Here is a 22,354-nt window from a genome sequence, read left to right as displayed (position 1 = left end):
CAATCGAAAGCATTGAAGAGGCACCACTCACGTCTGTATTTAGCGGGCGGGGCTAGCAAGAACCTGGCCAGTGTTTGAACAACACAAAGCCAACCTTTGCGGCTCCCTCCAGTTCCGCGGTACTGCAGGGACCTTCCGGCTTAGGCCGCGAGCGGTCGGTTCACACGCCCGGGCCCTGCGCGCCGCTGGCGCTGGCAGCTCCCGCGTGGGGCTCGGCCTCCCCGGGCTTTCTCCTTCCGGGGGAAATGCTTCGCTACAGGAAGTGACGAAGCTGGGTGGGCCAAAGGGTTAGGGCTGTCTCTTCCTCTCCACGCGGTGGACGAGAGCGGCTGGCCTACGCTGCGCGTGCTGAACGATGCCGGGGAAACTCCTTAGTGACGCAGATTTGGAATCAGACGCGGCCATGGGAAAAGTGGAGATACCACGAAAACAAAATGAGAAGGTGCCACCGCGGGCGGAGGGGCCTGGGGCCAGGCAGGACGCGGGGCCGGGGCGCCGAGAGGAGCGGGCCGCGGGGCAGGGGAGCGGCGGCTGGGAGCGCGGCACGCACCCGGCTTGTCTGGAGACCCGCGTGGGTCTCGGCCACGGGGCGGATGGGAGTAGTGTTTTCGGTGGGCGGTGGGCGCGCCGCCGCGCTCGGGGAGCTCTAGCCGAGACCCGGGCTGATCGGAACTGAAGGGAGGGCGGGGGGGAGGGGGCAGGTGTCCCACGTGGTCCTGGAACCTGGGTGCCCCGAGTTGGGCGTTCACTGTTAGGCCTCTTGTTTTGGCTCAAGTTCAGACCTGACTCCCGGCGAGTGCGTTGTAAGCGCGGAGGGCATTGTAAGCCAAGTCAAGGTAGGGACTCACGCTTTAGACTGCTGAAAATTGCATCCACCTGCACACGTGGGCGGTGTCGGCAGTGACGTTTTTATCCTGCTAAGGGCGGCATAGTTTTCCGGTAAGCAGCCCTTAGAAAATGAAGTACTGTAAGTTAGTTCCTCTTAAAGTTTATTGACAAGATTACCCGTTGAACCGTAAAGCCCTGTTTTGGTGCTAACTGGACACTATATATTTTAGATAGGCCAGCAGAGTACAGTGCTCCTGGTACTTTGACAGCTGTCTGCCTCCTTGATGTTGCTGCTTTAGATAGTGATTTAACTGTGACTGAGTCTGTGCTGAGATAAGGTCAGTGGGAACAAAGATTGTCCCTAAGCTTGGCTTAGAAGTTTCTTTTCTTGCAGTTTCCTTGTCTTTTTGATGGGGAGCTTTTACAACAGCAATGCTTTGGCCTTGTAGGAAGCGGAGGGGCACAGACTTGCCTTCACAGGTGGGGAGGACACTTGTCTGCTTTACCTTCACTGCCTCAGTGATGGTGTTCAGTTGTAGGATGCTCACATTAGGCAGGACAAGACCAAGACCAAACTCCCTTATATCCCAAAGGAGACCACCAAGATGGGAAGTCCACTCTTATTTGGTAGAACCAAGGGATGAAAGAACTGAAGTTGCGGGGAATGGGAGGGGGGACCATGTTATTTTTCAGCTGTCTGAAGGATGGTCATGTGGGAGAGATTACCCTCATCCATGATTTGAGAGCAAAGGCCAGGCCTGAAGTTTTAGGGAGGCAGATAACAGCTCAATATAATAGTCTACTGGGATTGTGCTGGGGCTCTGATGGAGAGGTTTTAACAGGCTACAACACCTGTCTAATTGTTTTCAGTAATATTGAGTAATTAAGTTTTCAGTAATACAGAAAGTTGGAGAGGGTCAGACATTTCAGGTAGGAGCCATAGTCTGGTTTGGTGTTGAGGTTTCACTCATTCCATGTCCTTCTAACGTGCGCTTCCTCCTCAAACCCCCTTTCTTTAAATTAGGTTCGTCTTTTTTACACATGGGGTGATAGATTGTGAGTTTTTATAGCTTTTTGGTTCATGAAGTGTCTCTATGTAAATTCACCTGCTCTTGTGAGATAGGCAAAACAGGTATTATGAATTCTTGTTTTACCTTTACAGGAATTCTAGGAAAGAAAAGGCTGTTTAACAAGTAGTCTTCCATTTGTGAACATATATGGCGTATTACTCTTATCAAAATTAAACTGTACTTGGTCACTTGCTATAGTGTATTTAGTTTAGAGCCTGTTGGAGCATCCCATGAGCTACCCCAAATCCTTTGTGAAACTTTGATTTTACAACTTGTTCGACCAACATGAATTGAGTAGTTACTAAGAGGCATTCTCTTCCAAGCTAATGAAATTATTGATAAATACTTATCTCCATATAGCTAAGAAATAGTACTAGAAAGCATACTGTTTGATTTTTGCCTTATTGCAAGGTGGAAGTACAAGTGTTGACAAATACCCCCAAATTGTGTTCTTCATAATTGTGTGATCTTGAAGTGATCTAGAATTGATGTATTATTCAAATGTATCAGATGCTTTATTCAGTGTTTGTGTTTTCTTTATTGATTTATTTTTAGAAAAGTAAAAAAGAGAAGTCAAAATTTAATAAGACTGAAGAGGCAGCAGAAGAAAAGGAGGAAGCTATTTCCCCAAAAACTAAAAAAGTTAAAAAGAAAGCAGGGCCTTCTGAGGTTGACATGAATTCTAAATCCAAAGAGGCGAAAAAGAAACAGGAGCCATCTCAAGACGATGTGATTTCTCCTAAAATCAAAAGTGTAAAAACAACAAAGGAGCCCACGGAAAAGAAAGCTGTTTCTTCTAAAACCAAAAAAGTTAAAAAAAATGAGGAGCCTTCTGAAGAAGTAGGTGCTCCTAAGCCCAAGAAGATGAAGAAAGAAAAGGAAATGAATGGAGAAACTGGGGGGAAAAGCCCAAAACTAAAGAATGGATTCTCTCACTCTGAACTTAACTCTAACTCTAATGAAGCTGCCAGTGAAGAAAGTAACAGTGAGTTGGAGCAGGTAAGGTTTAGATATGTAGAGTTGTCGTTTCAGATAAATACATAGGTAATCACTACGTATTATTTAATAATGGAGGAAATTTGATTTGTCAGTACTTCATGGGGTCCTTCGAGCATAGTCAGAATGCCTCCTTAGCGGGTAAACAGATCCCTGAAGTCTGGAGAAAATCTAGTCTCCAGTCGAGGTCAGTTTATTTGCAAGTCAGAAATCAACAGGAGAGATATAGTCATGCAAATAGGTCCTAGCTTCCCTCTTAGGGGTTTCACCAAATAAATCACAATTAAGTAGGATCTTAAGTCTGTTTAGGCCATTAACTAACTTGAGTTGAACTGGATGATTAAATTGTCCGTTTGGAAGCTAATTCTTACAGCTTTCAGAATCTCAGTCAAGAAAGAAAAATCCTAATTTAATAAACAATTTTGTGTTTGATGTAGGTCATGATCAACATTTAAGAATTTTTTTCTTTTTTTGTTTTTAATATGTCTTTACTGATTTCAGAGAGAGGGAGGGAGAGAGAGAAACATCAGTCATTGATGAGAGACTGATTGATTGGCTGCCTGCACGCCCCCTACTGGGGATCGAGCTGGCAACCTTGGCATGTGCCCTGACCAGCAATCAAACTGGGATCTCCTAGATTGTAGGTCAATGCTGAGCCACACTGGCCGGGCAAGAATTTTTTTTCTATTATAAAAAATAGTATGTGATTTAGAGAATTGAGGAAATAATAGAAATTTATATTTAAAATGTCTCCTTAGAATTTCTGCATTCAGTAATTCAGTGAAAAGTTAGGACTTTTCAGATACAGAGGTAACTTGTTGAATTTTGATATTTCCTTGCTGTACTTTTTATATGTGGAACTATTTTTTTTTTTTAAATCAGATTAGGATTGTACTATATGCAGTCTTGTATCCTGACTTTTACACTTTTATATTGTTAAACAAAAATATTAAATCTTAATGGTTACAAATCTATCATTTAAATTTTTAGAAATTCACATAATTATTCCTTTGTTGGGCATTCAGATTTTTTACTATCAAATAATGCCACCGTTAGCTCCTTATTTTCTGTGGATGTATATGAGAGATGTTGCTGTGGAAAAGGGCTAATGAATGACCTGTGTGCAACAGTATATTTGTTTGGAATGGCTATGGAATAGTTCTTAGTTGAGACTGATTCTGCCTTCACTGGTCATACATAGTGTATGTATAGTGTTTATTTGCTACAGATTTTTCTTTTAGGGTTTTATAGATTATTTCCTTTTTAGATCTTGATTTACCTTTTGGGTTGATTGAGAAAGAGGTATTTTGGAGTAGGTTCTCTAGTTTCTTTCTCAGAAGGCTTCTTTGTATTAACCTGTAAGGGTAAAGTTACTGATTTCTCTCTGTGGCCCTTTACTTGATAGGAAATACCTGTGGAACAAAAAGAAGGTGCTTTCTCTAATTTCCCCATATCTGAAGCGACTATTAAACTTCTCAAAGGTAATATTCTTAGAATATTGTATAAATTAGAACATGTTATTTGGAAGCACTCCACTGTTTTTGTTGAGAGGAACTATGACATGTTCTTATATTTAACCATATAATGAAGTAGATCTATATATTCAACATGGGACTACACTAGTGATGGCCTGTGTTGACTCTTATACAGGTGGTTAGCATTTATTCAATACAATATGCATATTCAGAAGTATAATGACTGATAGTGCTGCTGCAATTAAACGATGCCATGGAAATAATTTTTTTCCCCCTCTTCCACTTCTTGAGGTATCCCTAGGCTAATGTTACCAGTCTGGCTTAGAATTCATCTTAGCAGTGTGCCTGTGAGTGAGCTAGGTAGTTCCAGGTGCTCAGCTAGCTGTTTTCTGAACCAGGTGTGGCACAGTCTGGACTTGGACTGCAAAGCACCTGATTTTCAGGCTTATACTGACCTTTGGATGAAGGTTCATGACAAGCAACTTAATCTTTTAAAATAATACATGTTTACCGTAATTTGGTGCTTTAAGTGTGTGGATATTTTCAGTTTAGGTTGTTTACTACAAGGATATATTTGAATCCGACTTTGTAGATGGTGAGCAGAAGGCAGAATTTCTCCTCCAGTGTGGCTGTTATTTTAAGAACTGCAATGTCAGATAACATGGTTAATTTGTTCACAGCCCGTGGGGTGACCTTCCTATTTCCTATACAAGCAAAGACATTTCACCATGTGTATAGTGGAAAAGATTTAATTGCACAGGCGCGGACAGGAACTGGGAAGACATTCTCCTTTGCCATCCCTTTGATTGAGAAGCTTCTGGGAGAACTGCATGAGCGGAAGAGAGGCCGACCCCCTCAGGTAACTAACTCTGTCATAGCTTTAACCATAGACCTCAGGGGCTCCAGATCCGCACAGGAAAAACATCTCTTGGGCATTGTTTACAAAACCTATTGTTTTTTATTGGGTTCCCCATAAAGCCTTTTTTGGGTATTTACTGTAGATCTATATCTGCAGATAAACCAGGATAATTCTTTTAAAGTATTGGCCATGGCCCTAGCGGGGTAGCTCAGTTAATTAGAGTATCATCCCAACACATCAAGGTTGCAGGTTAGATCTCTGGTCAGGGCACATACAAGAAGCAACCAGTGAAGGCATATGTAAGTGGAACAACAAATTGGTGTGTTTTTTTTTCTCTCTCTCTCTCTCTCCCCCTCTTTCTTTCTGTCTTTCTCTCTCTCCCTCCCCACTCTCCCTCTCTCCCTCTCTTCCTCTCTCTAAAATCAATAAAATTTTTAAAAAGTGTTGGTGCCCAACCGGTGTGGCTCAGCTGTTGAGCATCGACCTGTGATCCAGGAGATCAAGGTTCTATTCCCAGTCAGAGCACATGCTTGGGTTTCCGGCTCCATTCCCAGTAGGGGGCGTGCAGGAGGCAGCCAATCAGTGACTCTCTCATCATTGAGGCTTCTATCTCTCTCCTTCTCCCTTTCTCTCTCTGAAATCAATAAAAATATATTAAAAATAATGTGTTGGTCACAAATCCTATATATTTAAATATTTTAATCCATCCCATGGTTGTGATCACCTGTATTATTTATTAATGCTCATAATGTTTCTTTCAAACTATTAGATGTCCAAATTTGTTAAGAAGCAAATACTGCATAATACTATGAATTCAATTTAGTTTTTTCTTTTCAGGTACTGGTTCTTACACCCACAAGAGAATTGGCAAATCAAGTAAGCAGAGACTTCAGCGACATCACAAAAAAGTTGGCAGTGGCTTGTTTTTATGGTGGAACTCCCTATGGAGGTCAAAGTAAGTAAATCCAAAAGTGAGGGAAAGAAAATGCCATTCATTGTTGGATGTCCTAGTTGGACATCTGGCTTTGCTTGATCTAGTCATCTGGTGGTTTCCTTTGTTATTATTTAAAGATGGTCAGTAACTGGTCCTGCATGATGATGTGTCAGATCCTGTGTATCATCCTTAGGACTTTTGTGTTATCTATGCTTATCTAAAGGCTGCAAAGGCATCTTACTGAACCCAAGGACAGGATCCAGTTGGGCCCTTGGAACTAGAAACTCAGGATTCAAGGTTACTCTTCCCCCATTCCCTTTTTATTGAATTTATTGGGGTGATACTGGTTAACAAAATTATACAGGTTTCAGGTGCTCAAGGTTACTTTTTTTATCTGTCAAGAACGTTGGGTCCCTGCCTCTTCTTGCATCCTTGATTTTTTTTTTTGATAGGAAGCCTTTCTTTTCCCTCAGCCCAAGGGCCAAATGTTGTGGCCTGGGCTGTGGTATTCAGCTACTTTCCAGTGTAAGACCTTGAGCTTGCTTTATTTTTTAAAATTTTTAAATTTTTTTAATATGTTTTTATTAATTTCAGAGAGAGGAACGGAGAGAGAGATGGAAACATCAATGATGAGAGTCATTGATCAACTGCCTCCTGCACGCCCCCTACTGGAGATCGACCCCATAACCTGGGCATGTGCCCTGACCAGGAGTCGAACCATGACTTCCTGGTTTGTGGGTTGACGCTCAACCACTGAGCCATGCTGGCCAGGCTTGAAGCTTTATTATGCAGAGCAGATATATAATTCAGGAAAGGATTTAGGCATTAAGAAAAAGTCTTAGCATTGGCACACAAGGCTTAGTTCTTTCCAGCTTTGATGGAATGAATGGAGGCTTTGGCGTTAGAAAGGCCTGGGTTTGAATCTAGGCTGCTCACAGAGTAGCCGTGTGATTTTAAGTTCAGGTTGCTTGATTTTTCTGTACTTCAGTTTGCTTGTGTATAAAATAGCATTGCTAAACTCACTCTGTAGTGGTATTGTGAGGATTGAATTGGGTGATGATGTAGAGTGCCTAGTATCACTAGGCTGCAGTAGCAACTCAGTAAAAAGCTGCGTTAGTACCATTTCATCCCAATTATACTGAACTCTGTTTTCCCGAGTGTCTCTATATCCTTGGAATACTTGCCCCTCTAGCTTGTCTCATCCTTTCTAAACTTATAGAAAGTTCCTGTTTCTTTAAGATTCTTACTTTCACTTTGTGAAACCTGACACTTTCCACCAGCTAAGGAAGTCATTTCTTTCCAGGTGCTACCACCTCCACTGGTGCATTTTTCTGTTATATTGTGTAATACACTGGACTGTCAATTTTTACATATTTTTCCCACTAGATTAAGGAGTGTCTTGGTATCTTGATCTTCAATAATTAGCATATTACTTTGTACTTGTAGTTAGTAAATATTTTAGAGTAAAAATATTTGTACTTGGTACCTGGCCTAATAAAAGGACTTCAAAACCCAGTGAATCTTCTTATTATGTTCTTTATAGTTGAACGTATGCGGAATGGGATTGACATCCTGGTTGGGACACCAGGTCGAATCAAAGACCACCTGCAGAACGGCAAGCTAGATCTCACCCAGCTTAAGCATGTTGTCCTGGATGAAGTTGACCAGATGTTGGATATGGGGTTTGCTGATCAAGTGGAAGAGATTTTATGTGTGGCGTACAAGAAAGGTAAACTCCAAGTTCAAGGAATCGATAAAAGGGAGAAGGTGGGATTAAGTAGTTTTCTGAGAGTTAAATGAAGCTTTAGGAAATTGGGAGGTGGTGTATATTATTCAGGAAAACGTGAATTAAAAATAATTTATGTTTTATCATAAATGGGGGAAATGTGAAAAAGTAAAGAGGTAAATTTCATGTCTACCTGTTTGGTGTACTTTTGGTATATTTCTTCCTAACTTTGTGCTATTTTATGTAAGTATGTGTGTGTGCATTAATATAACCTCACTATACATATAAAAATTTGGCATAATAGTGCATGAGGTGGTTGTGCCATGATTTAATTTCTTCTTATGTGTTTTAATTTTAAATAATACAAATCATTCTGCTTAGAAACATTTTTGTGCAGATAGCTTCCTTTCACACCACAGTGTTTGGAATTAGTTGTTTTTTTTTTTGTTTTTTTTTTTTTAAGGGATTGATTACCTTTGCTTCAATCTAAGATATAGTGTTTACACTTTTCAGTCCTTTTTTTTTTTTTTTTAATGTCTTCATTGATTTCAGAGAGAGGAAAGGAGAGGAAGGGAGAGAGATAGAAACATCATTGATGAGAGAGTCATTGATTGGCTGCCTCCTGCACACCCCTGACTGGGGACCGAGCTCGCAACCTGGGCATGTGCCCTGACTGCGAACCAAACCCCGATCTCCTGGATCCCAGGTCGATGTTCAACCACTGAGCCATGCCCAGCCAGGCTTTTTTTTTTTTTTTTTTTAATATATCTTTATTGATATCAGAGAGAGGAAGGGAGAGGGAGAGAGAGAAGCACCAATGATGAGAGAGTAGTCATTGATCAGCTGCCTCCTGCATGCCCCCGACTGGGGATTGAGCCCGCAACCCTGGCCTGTGCCCTGACCAGGAATCAAACCAGGATCTCCTGGATTATAGGTCGATGCTGAGCTATGTCGGCTGGCCTGGAATTTGTTTTTTAGGATAGATTTCCAGAAGTGAAATTACTGAGTTGAAAGTTCTGAATAGTTCATGCTCCTCAATATACATTGTCAAGTTGCTTTATAAAAGGGTTCTACCAGCTTATATTGCCGTTTGAGATACATGAAAGTGCAATAAATTGGTGTTTTCACTTGTAGGTTTTGTTATAATGGACAGATTTCCCTTGTGGTTCATGAAGGCCAATGGTTAGAAAGCAAAATAAGTTTAAAGTGCTTTTGCTGTTTCAAGGATTCTTTACATAAATTATTTAGGCAGCATTTCTTTGCCTGTTGGTAACCTGTCTTTCATTTTTGTGTCTCAATGCTTGGGTGGCCCAGTGGTTGCTGCAGAGCACTAATGGACCCTGGAAGAACTGGGTGAGGTGGGATACTGTGTAGGCTTGTTGGGGTTATTCATACTAACTTTTTTTCCCCCCAAAGATTCAGAAGACAATCCCCAAACACTGCTTTTTTCTGCAACTTGCCCTCATTGGGTATATAATGTTGCTAAGAAATACATGAAATCTACATATGAACAGGTGGACCTGATTGGTAAAAAGACTCAGAAAACCGCAATAACTGTGGAGGTAAATGATTCATTTAGTTGCTGGAATTAATAATAAATTGTATATCATTTTCCCGCCCCGTCTGATAGTTTTAAGACTTACAAATACAAACACTTTTTCTAGATAAGTACAAATCCATGTGAAAAACCAAGTAAAGACATATTTCTGTTTGAGTTGTACATAGTATCTATGTTCTCCAAATTTCATCATCTGTTAGCCTGATTTCAGAATATTTTGGAACCTAAATCTGTCTGAATATTCTAAACAGAAATTATCCCTAGACTTTATTTATTTATTTATTTTTAAAACATATCTTTATTGATTTCAGAGAGAGGAAAGGAGAGGGAGAGAGAGAGAGAGAAACATCAATGATGAGAGAGTCATTGATTGGCTGCCTAGCCCGCAACCCAGGCATGTGCCCTGACCTGGAATCGAACCCCGATCGCCTGGATCCTAGGTCAATGCTCAACTGCTGAGCCACGCCCGGCCGGTATCCCTAGACTTTAAACACTAGAGAGCAGTGCTTTGTATTTTTAGAGAGAATGGAAAGGGGGGGGAGAGAGAGAAACATCAATGATGAGAGAGTCACTGATCGGCTGCCTCCTGCACCAGCCTTGGCCAGGGCCAGGGATTGAGCCTGCAACTGGCGCCCATGCCTGGAATTGACCTGGGACCCTTCAGTTCTCCAGCCGATGCTCTAACCACTGAGCTGAACCAGCTAGGGCTGAGGCTGTTTTCATCTTAGGGTCAGGTACCCACCTGAACTCATTTCACCCAAGGAGTAGATGTGTATGGTAACTGACCACTGATTGCATTAAAAAAAAAAAAAAAATTATTGATTTCAGAGAGAGGAAGAAAGAGGGAGAGAGAGAGAGAAACATCAATGGTGAGAGAGTCACTGATTGGCTGCCTCCTACACACCCTGGACTGGGAATAGAACCCGCAACCTGGGCATGTGCCCTGACTGAGAATCAAACCTCGATCTCCTGGATCCTAGGTCGATGCTCAACTGCTGAGCTACACCCAGCCGGGCCACTGATTGCATTTTTAAGTGGATGAAAGGACAAAACATACAGAAACGTTTCTCTTGTTAGTTACTTGGTTTACTATAGGAATCTAAATGGTATTTCTTTTCCTACATTTTCATGGTTACATCAGAAAATAGATAAAGAAATGAGATGCTCTTTGAAAAAAGGGAAAGGGCTTTCTGCTTTCATGGTTTGTTTTTTTCCTCTAACCAGTATTGGTATAGTCTGCTCTAGGTGGGCTTACACACCACAGCTTCTAGTACCTTTAGTGGTGAGCAGGTGATTTCTGGTTGCAGCTTGGCTTTATGAAATTGATCTTTTTTCTCCTTTCAAGCATCTGGCTATCAAGTGCCACTGGACTCAAAGAGCAGCAGTTATTGGGGATGTGATCCGAGTGTACAGTGGTTTTCATGGGCGTACTATCATCTTCTGTGAAACCAAGAAAGAAGCCCAGGAGTTGTCTCAGAATGTGTCCATAAAGCAGGTTGGTCCTTCCTCTCCCTTTCCTTTAGGGAGGAAGCATCTTTTAATTACTGGTCAGAGTGTACATGTTAGAATCACCTAATCCGTCGGCCCCGTCTCAGAGAGGAGAAAAGGTGGCTCAAAGCCAAGGTCACAGCAGTGAAGAGATTTGGTCGCTCTTACCTGGTGTTCTGTACCTTGTAAGCATAGTAGGGTGCAGTTGACTTAATGACCAACGATTGGAAATAGTTTTGAGGCTTGTCCATGTAAGGCAGATGTTTTCTTTCCCCTTTATATTATTTTCAGCAGAATTATCAGCGAAATAGGAATCTCTTCCACAGGCCTCGCTGGTGATTTGAAAAGTGCTCGTATTGCTGGAGCTGGTTTTCTTAACCTAGTTTATTTCTTTGGCAGGATGCCCAGTCATTACACGGAGACATTCCGCAGAAGCAAAGGGAAATCACCCTGAAAGGTTTTCGAAATGGTGACTTTGGAGTTTTGGTTGCAACCAACGTTGCTGCGCGTGGGTTAGATATCCCTGAGGTTGATCTGGTTATACAGAGTTCTCCACCAAAGGTAAGTGTTTTATAGTTTGATTTTATTTTGTTGATTCTTTTGGGTACTAAAGCAAAATGGAAGTTGTATCATTTACTTTCATGTGGTTAATAATAGCTGTTTCTTGAGTGCTAGGGGTGATTTAAAAATTTACTGTGAGGCCCTCCCCTCAGAACTGACAGCTGAGTGCAAGTGTGATTGCTGGCCAGAGGTTGGAAAGATAATTTCTGGTTAGAGGGTGACTCCTGGAAGGCTTCATGGAGGTAGTGCAATTTTGAACTGGACTTTGAACATGTAGGACTAAGATGGGTTGGGGGTAGGATGGATAAGCTCAGGTCTTTGTCTCTTTTTGTTCGTTTCACTCATGCATTTTACTTCAATAGGATGTGGAGTCCTACATTCATCGTTCTGGGCGAACGGGTAGAGCTGGAAGGACTGGGATTTGCATCTGCTTTTATCAGCACAAGGAAGAATATCAGTTAGCCCAAGTGGAGCAGAAAGCGGTAAAACTATTTTCTTAGCCTCATTCAAATGTTGAGTTCTGAATTCAGTGTTTGGTTTCTTTATTCCATTTTTATTAATTTGAAATTCGTTTTATTTCCAGCATGTGACCATGACATTAGAAAAATGTTCTATATGTTGTCCTAGATATAAAGCCCATTTTGAATTAGCTTTGCATTTGAAAGCAGTGGTTTTGTTTTCATATTTACAATGATAAGAGGTGTTTTCTCTTAGAAAGGATGTTTTCAGACAATGATAACATGAGCACATCAGAAATATTTAAACAATAGATTAGGAGGTTATAGGAATTCTCCTGTAAGGGAATTCATATGTATGTCCTTCCTCCTCCAGGAGGTGGAGCTTCATCTCCCTCTTTCCTCTTGAGTAGACTGCACTTAGTGACTTGCTTACAAGGAGTAGAGTAGGAGTGGTAGGGCAGGGGAGACTTTGCAGTGCAGAAAGTAGGCAAGCACCGCCTCGCTGGGTGATCGTGGGTGACACCAGTTATAGACATATACCCCTGATACGATGTGATAAGGCGGCATTCAACTCTGGCCTTTTTCCCAAAAGCCGTGACTCCAGTCTAAGCATGCGAGAAATACCAGACAGCCACATTAAGAGACAGTCTACAGAATACCTGACTGGTACTCCTTAAAATTGTCCAGGTCATGAAAAACGGGAAAGACAAAGGGCCACAGATTAGAGGCTAAGAAGACGTGATGATTTGATGTAGTATAGTATCCTGGATAGGACACTGGAACAGAGAAAGGATATTAGTAGAAAAACGAGTGAAATTTGAATGAACTCTGGAGTTAATAGTGAAGTAGCAGTTGGGTTTCTTCTAGTAATTAACAATAAGAAACTTGGTGCATGGTATATAGGAACTCTTTGTAAATCTTAAACCATTCTCAAAAAGTTCATTTTATAAATATGTAATACTATGGTAAATATAAAAGATTAGAGGACTACTAATCTCAATGGAAACAGTTAATAACCATGTTGTGCATTAAACTATGGTTCATTTTCTTGTAGGGAATTAAGTTTAAACGGATAGGTGTTCCATCTGCAACAGAGATAATAAAAGCTTCCAGCAAAGATGCCATCAGGTATGCTCCCTACCACTGCTGTGGTCTGTTTCAGCACTTGCTCTATTTACTGCATGTCTGTGCAATAATGAGATTTGACCTTTTAAAATGTATTTTCTTTATTCATTATTTTTAACAATTTATAATCCTCTTGTTATAAAAACACTCAGACAGTACTGAAATAAAATTATGCAAAGTAGAAATCCTCATTTGTACTCATCCCTTCCTAATCCTGTTCACTATTGGAAACCACTATTTGGTTTCTCTTAGCAGTTTAAGGAATTGTATCTTATATATGGTGTAGGTGCTTCCCATCTGGAAGACTGATCAGGCCGGATCACAGATAGTATTCCAAGTCTTCATTAATCCAGTTCCCCACGTGGTAGGAATGAGAGTTGATTACTTAAGTTTTAGTAAATATCTAGATAGGGTTAGATTAACACAGTTAATCTAATTGGATTAGATTAGATTAACACAGTTGTCATTGGAGGGGCTACTGGCATTGGGGGACAAGAAAATTCTTTTAATGTGTGGGATTGTCCTACAAATAGAAGGATATTAGGCTGCTTAGCATCCTAGCTGTTCATTGTATTTCTGGGGGTGAGTAGAGTTAGCATGAAAACCAAAAAGGTCTTGTTTTCCAGATGTACTTTGCTTAGGGCCCGAGTCTGAGCATCATTTTTAGAGTGCTTTCCACAGTTATAAATATGTGACAAGCTTATTTATTTATTTTTAAAATATATCTTTATTGATTTCAGAGAAAGGAAAGGAGAGGGAGAGAGAGAGATGGAAGCATCAATGATGAGAGAGTCATTGATAGAGCCTGCAACCCAGGCATGTGCCCTGACCGGGAATCGAACCCTGATCGCCTGGATCCCAGGTCGACGCTCAACCGCTGAGCCACACCCGGCCGGGCGTGACATGCTTATTTAAAAAATAGACAGGGGGCTCTGGCCCATGTGACTCGGTTGGAGAGTCTCCCATACACTGAAAGGGTGTGGGTTCCATCCCCAGTTAGGGTGCATACGGGAGGCAACTGATCCATATTTCTTTCTCACATCAGTGTTTCTTTCTCCCTCTCCCTTCCTCTCTCTCTAAAATCAATGAAAAAAAACATAAGCCCTGGCTGGTGTGGCTCAGTTGGTTGGAGCATCGTCGTGTATACCAAGAGGTGGTGGGTTTGATTCCCAGTCAGGGTACATACCCAGGTTGTGGGTTCCATCCATGGTTGGGGTACATGCAGAAGGCAGCTTATCGATGTTTCTCCCTTCCTTTCTCTGAAATCAAGTTTAAAAAAATAGGGGGAGTTCATGATAATAAGAAATGCCAGATTATAGTATATTAATAGCTTGGGAGAATTCTGCAAATGAAAAGACTTTAACTCAGCATTTTTAGCATGCTTTTCTTTTTATTTTATTTTAAATATATCTTTATTGATTTCAGAGAGGAAGGGAGAGGGGGAGAGAGAGAGAGAAAAATCAATGATAAGAGAGTCATTGATTGGCTGCCTCCTGCACGCCCCCGACTGGGGTCTGAGCCTACAACCCAGGCATGTGCCCTGACCGGGAATCGAACTGCGATCTCCTGGATCCTAGGTTGATGCTCAAGGGCTGAGCCACTCCTGTCTGGGCTAGCATACTTTTCTTTAAACATCCTATAAACAGGGTTTCCTATGACACCAGTTAAGGAATTTTGGGGTGAGATGGCCAGGAAGGAGGAAAGAAACAAAGATGCTGATGGTGGTGTATGAGAGATGGCCTTGAGAGGGGCAGGCCTGCCAGACGAGGCTGTGTCATCTGTCACGTAGCCTGTTCATCCTTGTCCTGGATGATTTCTTTCAAATTTGAGATGTGACATTTATCAACACCAAGATAATAGCGACTCCCTAATAAATGTATAGTTCTTTAAAGCCTGTATCATTTTAAACCTGATTTGGGAGTCTTTTATTATTTTATTTCAGAATGGAAGTAGCTGTATTTTCTGATTCTAAAAGTAACACATGCTTATTATAAAAAATGTTCAAGGTTTAATGGCAGTTTGGCATTTCATTGCATCTTTTTCATGGTTTATTTAACCAGTCCATATTGATACACGTCTTAAAATTGTGTGCACTTTTTTTCTAAAACACTGTGATGAACATTTTAGTATCTTATTTCCTTAGGATAAAGCTTTTTCTTTTTCCTGGTTTGGTGGTAAGTTAGAATTAGATAAAATCAAAGGAATAGATTTATTGTTATAGAAATGTGATAATTATATACACTGCATCAAAATGATGTGTTAGACATATGAAATATTTTGTTTGAAAGTTACTGATTTATCTTGAGATATTGTCTTGAAAATGAAATCTGTCCACTTCTACTGTCCTTCTCCTAACAAATATATTCTCAATTAAACCATAGGTTTTTGGATTCTGTTCCTCCCACTGCTATTAGTCACTTTAAGCAGTCAGCTGAGAAATTGATAGAGGAGAAGGGAGCCGTCGAAGCCCTGGCGGCAGCACTGGCCCATATTTCAGGTGCCACATCTGTAGACCAGCGCTCCTTGATCAACTCAGAGGCGGTAAGGTCCCTGTCAAATAGCTGATGCTTTATAATTTGGAGTTTGAGCAGGATTTGAAAGTGTTCCATTTAAATTCCCTAATTGTTTCATCACTTCTCTGCCTTTTGGTTAAGATCAAGTGTAACATTCCCAATTGTTTCAACTTTTTAAAATTTATTTTATTTCTCAATTATAGTTAGTATTCCACATTATTTTGTATTTGTTTCAGATCTACAGCATAGTAGTTAGACAATCACATATTTTACAGAGTGCTCCCCCCAATAATTCAAGTACCTACCTGGCACCATACACAATTATTACACTGTTGTTGACTACCCCAGTTGTTTTCACTTTTGCATGAAGGTAGATGTATATGAACAAATTCATACAGATATAGGTAGATTAATGGTTGCCAGTCTTCCTGAAAAAGGTGGAAATGGCAGAGACTGCTAATGGGCATGAGGATCCTTATTAGAGTGATGAAATGTTCTGGAATTTTGGATAGTGTGGATGGTTGCAAACTTTGTGAACATATTAAAAATCCCTCAAATGGTACACTTTAAAATGGTAAGGTTTGTGGTTATGTGAATTACATCTCAAAATTTTAAAATCCTAAAATATATGTACACATACAAATACATACATTTGTCCAGTATACCTAGAAACTTTAAAAAGTGTATGGTTTTCGGTTTCTCTTTTGAAATTTTTGAGATCGTTTCCCGTGTTGTTGTAAGAGATAATGTGAGATCCCTGTACACTTTGCCCAGTTTCCCAGTAGAAACAGTTTGTAAAACTATGTTAGAACAACGGGGTTACTGACATTGGCACAATCCACCAGTCTTATTCAGAGTTCCTTACTTCGACTTGTACTTATTTGTGTGGTTGGTTGGGTTGGGGCGGCGGTATATACTTTAGGGAGAACTTTTCCAGAAATATTTTAGAAACATGAGAGCAGGTGTTTATCAGTTAGGTTTGTTTCTGAGACTTTAATTTTCCCCCTCTTTTTTTCCAAAGGGCTTTGTGACCATGGTCTTGAAGTGCTCAATTGAAATGCCAAACATTAGTTATGCTTGGAAAGAACTTAAAGAGCAACTGGGTGAGGATATCGATTCCAAAGTGAAGGGAATGGTCTTTCTCAAAGGAAAGCAGGTAAGGAAGGCTGGGACCTGTGTTGGGACCTCACTTTGGTTCAGTGGCTTTATGCGGGCAAGTAACACTGTATGGTGGTTCTCCGTGTTCTACAGGGCTGCTGCATCTTTGCACTGTCTATATAGTTTTCTCTGGACAGTGTCATCCATGACCCTCAGTTCCACTTCGTCCCTGACAGCCACCCCATCTGTATCCATCTCTAGCCTGAACCATTTGCATCCGGTGCTGGACTTAATCCAGCTACTTCCCTGACACTTCCACTAAGATGGGGTTTGTTAAGCAACTTAAAACAAGCATTCAAAATTGAATTCATAATCTTTAATTCAAGTTCAAAGTTTAAAATCTTGCCTTCCAAAGCTGGTGTTCTTTCTTCTGAGTCCTGCTCTCTATTAATGGCACAGACCAGCACAGCAATTCTCAAACATTTTGGTCTCATGACCTCTTTACATTCTTAACAAATGTTGGGGACACCAAAAAGCTTTTGTTCGTGTTGTTCATGTGGGTTATATCTATTGCTGTTTTCCATATTAGAAATTAAAACTGGAACTCTAAAACAAGAATATCATGCTCAGTTAGCCATCAGAGCAACCTCATCACATCCAATGTAGTGTCTGGGAAACTCCACTGTACCCTTATGAAAGAATGAGAGTGAAAAGGACAGATAACATTTCAGTATTTATGAAAATAGTTTTGACTTTGTGGAACCCCCAAAAAGATCTCAGGGTCCCAGGGGTACGTGGACTATACTTGAAGACCCACTGGCCTGGTGAACCAAATCAGGTTTACTTTCAGCTCATTGCATGTATGACCACGTTGGTTACCTCTTTAACTCCACATAGTGTGTGGGATAAAGTCCCAACTTTCACATGGAGGAGAAGATCCTTCATGAGCTGGCTCCTGTCCCCCTTACCAACTTCATCTCTGCCTCCTCACCACCAACACCCTCCTCTACTCCAGTACACTTTGCTTTCTCTCATCCTTAGTGCATGCTGAACCCACTGTTTACAATATTTCCTCCTTCGTCATATCCTTTATGACTTTGCTTAGCCCTAAGTCCCTGTGAAGCTTTCCCTGGCCATACAGCAGAGTTGGGGGCATATTTATCTATACTGCAGAGTTCTTAGGGCATACCTTTATTCAGGTAAATTTTACTTGCTGTGCTTGCTGGCTGAGAGCCTCAAGAACACAATAACCTACTTAAGGGCAAGGACTGTTTTCTAGTTATTTCTATACCCCGTGAGCGCCTGGCATTGAGTACTTAGTAAACATGTAAATGAAGATTCCCACAAATGACAAAATCCATCAGTACCTGATGCTACCTGTGATTATAACTGGGTAAATTGTTGGGTAGAACGGGTGTTTCTCATAAAATATTGCCTGTGTCTGTTGCAGGCGTCGTTTGAATATAGAAACAGGACTTCCTTAATTGGAGATGATGCCTCTGCTTATTATCAAAGATAGTGTCCTGTATTTAATTTTTAGGAAACTTCTTCATAGGAAGTTGAATTATGAAAAACTAGAAAATTAACCATAGAAAGTCATTTATTTTTCTGCTTTTAGTTAGGCCATCCTGAATAATTGACACTCTTTCTGATGAAAGGCAGTGTATTTCAGTGGTTTCAGACCATAGATTTTGGAGCCATACTGACCAGAATTTTCAGACCTAACTCTATTTACCTATTCTATTTCCACTCTCTGGAAAGCAATGGAAAAAAATATCCTCGGTGAGGATTACAAAACAAAACAAAAAAACATAGTACCTGGTCATTTGGAGTATCACTGAATGTGCATTTTATAATTCAGGTCAAAAGGCTGGATTAACTTGCATTTGTTTTGGTTTCTAGGGTGTTTGCTTTGATGTCCGTACTGCAGCAGTGACAGAGATACAGGTATTCTTTCTCTTGGATTTTGAAGTTAACATATCTAAATTGTAGAATGTTCATTATTGAAAGTACAGAATAATAGAAAGGAAAACAACAGCTCTATTCCCTTTACTAAAAGACCATTAAGAATTTTAGTATTTTTTTCTCCTAACATCTTCTGGTACTTTTTCTTGGTCAGCCTGCCTGTTTTCCTTTCTGTAGAACTGTGAACCACGTCCAGCTTCCCCCCCCCACATGTTATGTGGGGTTAATATGAACATTTTTAATTGCTATATCTCTATTCAGCACTGCTGTGAGAAATGTGTTTGTACACAGTATATTTATGTTTCACTACCTGACAGCTTTGGATGCGCTATAGTAATTGAACAGAATAAATGATACTGTGTTGACCGTACACTATGAGGGTGCTTCTTATAGTGTAGCTTCTTTTTCCACACTTCAATGACTCTGGCCTTTGGCCTATGGAGGTTAGTATTTTTGACCAGTGACCTTTTAAGCACTTAGGTTATTAGTCTGATTTTTCTTTTTGAGAGAAGGCAGAAATGTTGTCTTTCTCATGCCCTTTTAAACCAAATTCAATAAAATTCAAAGAGGTAAAAACAAAAGCATCTCTCAACAGGAAAAATGGCATGATTCCCGGCGCTGGCAACTCTCTGTGGCCACGGAGCAGCCGGAGCTGGAAGGACCACGGGAAGGATACGGAAGCTTCAGAGGACAGCGGGAAGGCAATCGAGGTTTTAGGGGACAGCGGGAAGGGAGCAGAAACTTCAGGGGGCAGCGGGAAGGAAATAGAAACTTCAGAGGACGGCGATCAGGAGGTGGTAACAGAAATAACAGATTCCAAAACAAAGGCCAGAAACGGAGCTTTAGTAAAGCGTTCGATTAGTAATTGAAGTGGAAGATTTATATGGCAAAACAGAACTATGTTTGGCAACATGGAACTGAACATTTTTTTTCATACAAAGTTAAAAGCACATGTGTTTCCTTCCTGACCACTTGCCCCTGCCCATCTCTTCCAGAGAGACAAGCTTCATCTAAATTACTTCATCTGATGATGGTCATTTATAACTTTATTGCTATTTTTGTATCAGGTTTTCCTTTTGAAAAGGTCTATGAATTCATTGCATTTTTATTCTAATGCATTTTTTTAGATTATAAGATAAAGTCAAGCATGTATCTGCCTATACTTTTAAGTTGACCTGTCTTTATACTTGAAATTATCTCTTAATAGTGTTCTTCTCTGAATACCTATGTGGAATGCTACAGTCTATGGAGAAGTACCTTGTTCTGTAATTGGCATTTCTTAGCCACCTGCCTGATGATTGGCCTCATGTGGTCCTGTAACATGTCTTCTGAGAATTAGTACTGAGTGATGATTTGAAGCAAGGTTTCAAAATTAGCTTGGATGTAATAAAGTTCACGACAGCCTGTGCTCTAGATTCGGGGGATGGTAATACATTTGATAGGAGACAGTATGTAGATTAACTATCGTTATGTGTATTTTGATGCATTTTTAGCTTCTCAGTGTAAGGTGATATGTGCTTCAGTGAGTTCTTCACAGATTTTAATAGATGTTTTAATAGAAAGCAAGTGTCTTTAAGGAATTCCAAATGTATAAGATGGCCCCATAACTCTCTTCATAAGTAAGGAGGCTGAATAAATGGGGCTTGATGATAATGTATTCTACTTCCTATTGGAAGATAACATTATTTACCAAGGGGGAGTTAAGGGAGTAGGGGGCAGAGATTTGCACTGCTGAAAAATAAAAACCACTAACAACATTTTTCATATGTGAGGAGACATCTGTTGAAAGAGAAGAGAAGAGCAAGTGAAGATGCATGATACAGCGTCCTTTTAATGGTGAAAACTTCGTGGGTCATTAATTTTTCTAATTTTTAGGTAGAATGACTGGGTTTAATTTCTCAAAGGCCTAGTCCCTTTAGCCACAGTGTAGGAATCTTTCTATTAGACTGTTACTCCATTGGGAGGTTTTAGCTGCTTAGGAAACTTGTAAAAGGCAAACTGTGGTTATTTTAAGTTGTTCCTTTGAGGAAACTGGAGAACTTGATACAGTCCCTGGCCAGATAAGTCTGTCTGAGTTTGCAAATGTTACTTCTCTGAGAAACCTGCATAATCCTGGAGCTTAAGAGGAGCAATGTCTTCTTGCCTTAATTCCTAATTATTTTGAGTAACTGAAATCTTTCCAGGACCTGGTTTCTCACACTTAGTTGAGTCTTTATATCTAACTGCCTTTTACTTGATCACCTTACAATAAGGGGCTCAGATAGCTCACTCAGCTCTGATTCTTGAGGCAGTGTTCTTTCTGTATTTGGACTTCAGTGCCATCTTTGAATCCTGACTGGATAGCTCTCAGTTCTCAGACATTCTCTTGGCTTTTATTCCTTGGTCCATTTGCTAGTGTTACCACTTTTCCTCCTGTTCCTCGTGGCTTCCTGTCAAGCCACAGGGATTTAGGGGAAGGTGTTAGGTGACAGAACTCACGTGCCTTGTGGATTACAATTTATTAGATGCTGGTTTTGCTCAGATGCTGAACATACTTTAATAAGTGAAACATTTCACAGTTTGGGGAGAAATGGGTAATCTTATTAAGCAGATTAAAAAGACACAGTATACATGTCCTTTATTAAAATCTTCATATGGATTAGCCTAGAAAAATAATCAGGCCTAAGTTAAGAGTAAGAAGGAAGATTATTGGATATTTTGCTTTATGCAACTTAATTTTAGGGAAGCATGGCTATGGCTGTTCCAGTAAATGAAGCTAAAGTTTATTCCGGATCCTAGAATTCAAACCATATTTATAAATGTATAATTTAGCTACTGCTTGGTTGAAATGGGCTTGTTAGGCTAGCCTGGGGAATGTCATTTTTACTATTTTCTACGGAGAAAATATTTTCTAATTACGAATTCAATGAACTTCTAAAGTACAGCTCATTTTTACATTGGCATCTGTGCAGTGGTTTCTTTACAATTGTACATAAAATGTTTTTACTATAAAATTGAGTTAATGTATAAAATACTGCTTTATGCCATAATAAAGATATTAATACTGTTTATGTTTCTGGTGACTTTTTCCCTAAAATTGAAAATAGCTTGAAATTTTTATTTTAAAAATAAGTGATGGGTGTAAAAGTTCAAACATAGGGAAAAAAACAGCTAAGAGTCACCCCATACCTAACATTTTTGTAAGCGTCTCTTCCAGGAATTCATTTACAAAATAGGAATCATTCAGTTTTGTGAATTGCTCTTTCTCCCCTCAACATGTGCACATTTTTCTGAAACTATAGATCTACAATATTTTGATGACTACACGGTATCTCATTGTATATTTAACCAGGATTCTCTAGATGGCCATGTTGGTTATTTGTAAGTTTTCACTATTATAAACAACCCTAGAATCAATGTCCTTGTATAAATCTTTGCCTACTTGTCTGATTGTCAATTTAGGATAAATATCCTAAAAGATGGTCAGGGGTTGGAGTAAATATATATCAAATTTTGGTGCAAGTTGCTCATCAAAGCAGTACCAGTTCACAGTCCCAACCTACAACAAATGAAAGAACCTGTTTCCCTACAGCAAAGGGACCCTGGATTTTGGCTTTTGACAGTTTGGTAGGTACAAAATGATATTGTATCGTTTTTATTTGTATCTTTTAATCGAGTGAAGGATAATATCCCATTTATTTACCATTTGCATTAAAAAAAT

At 40.1% G+C, this 22,354-nt stretch overlaps 1 protein-coding gene and 1 pseudogene across 2 annotated transcripts in view; one reads left to right on the top strand and one right to left on the bottom strand.

Moving 5' to 3' along the window:
* Positions 1-22,354, bottom strand: part of LOC308567311 (small ribosomal subunit protein uS2-like) — a 558,798-nt pseudogene that overhangs the window by 115,004 nt on the left and 421,440 nt on the right. The gene's annotated exons all lie outside the window — the stretch shown is intronic.
* On the top strand, positions 253-21,702 carry DDX21 (DExD-box helicase 21). Its single transcript, XM_081158597.1, has 15 exons — positions 253-442; positions 2,454-2,897; positions 4,300-4,375; positions 5,050-5,228; positions 6,066-6,183; positions 7,706-7,891; positions 9,305-9,450; positions 10,792-10,941; positions 11,334-11,495; positions 11,858-11,977; positions 13,008-13,081; positions 15,460-15,619; positions 16,613-16,747; positions 18,592-18,636; positions 19,250-21,702. The coding sequence occupies exons 1-15, from the start codon at positions 356-358 to the stop codon at positions 19,514-19,516; spliced, it is 2,349 nt and encodes a 782-aa protein (XP_081014723.1). The 5' UTR covers positions 253-355; the 3' UTR covers positions 19,517-21,702.

Source organism: Miniopterus schreibersii (genome assembly GCF_964146895.1).
Source record: "Miniopterus schreibersii genome assembly, chromosome: 14".
Classification (NCBI taxonomy): Eukaryota; Metazoa; Chordata; class Mammalia; order Chiroptera; family Miniopteridae; genus Miniopterus; species Miniopterus schreibersii.
The sequence above is the reverse complement of the archived record's forward strand: the minus strand, read 5'-3'. Positions and strand labels throughout refer to the sequence as shown.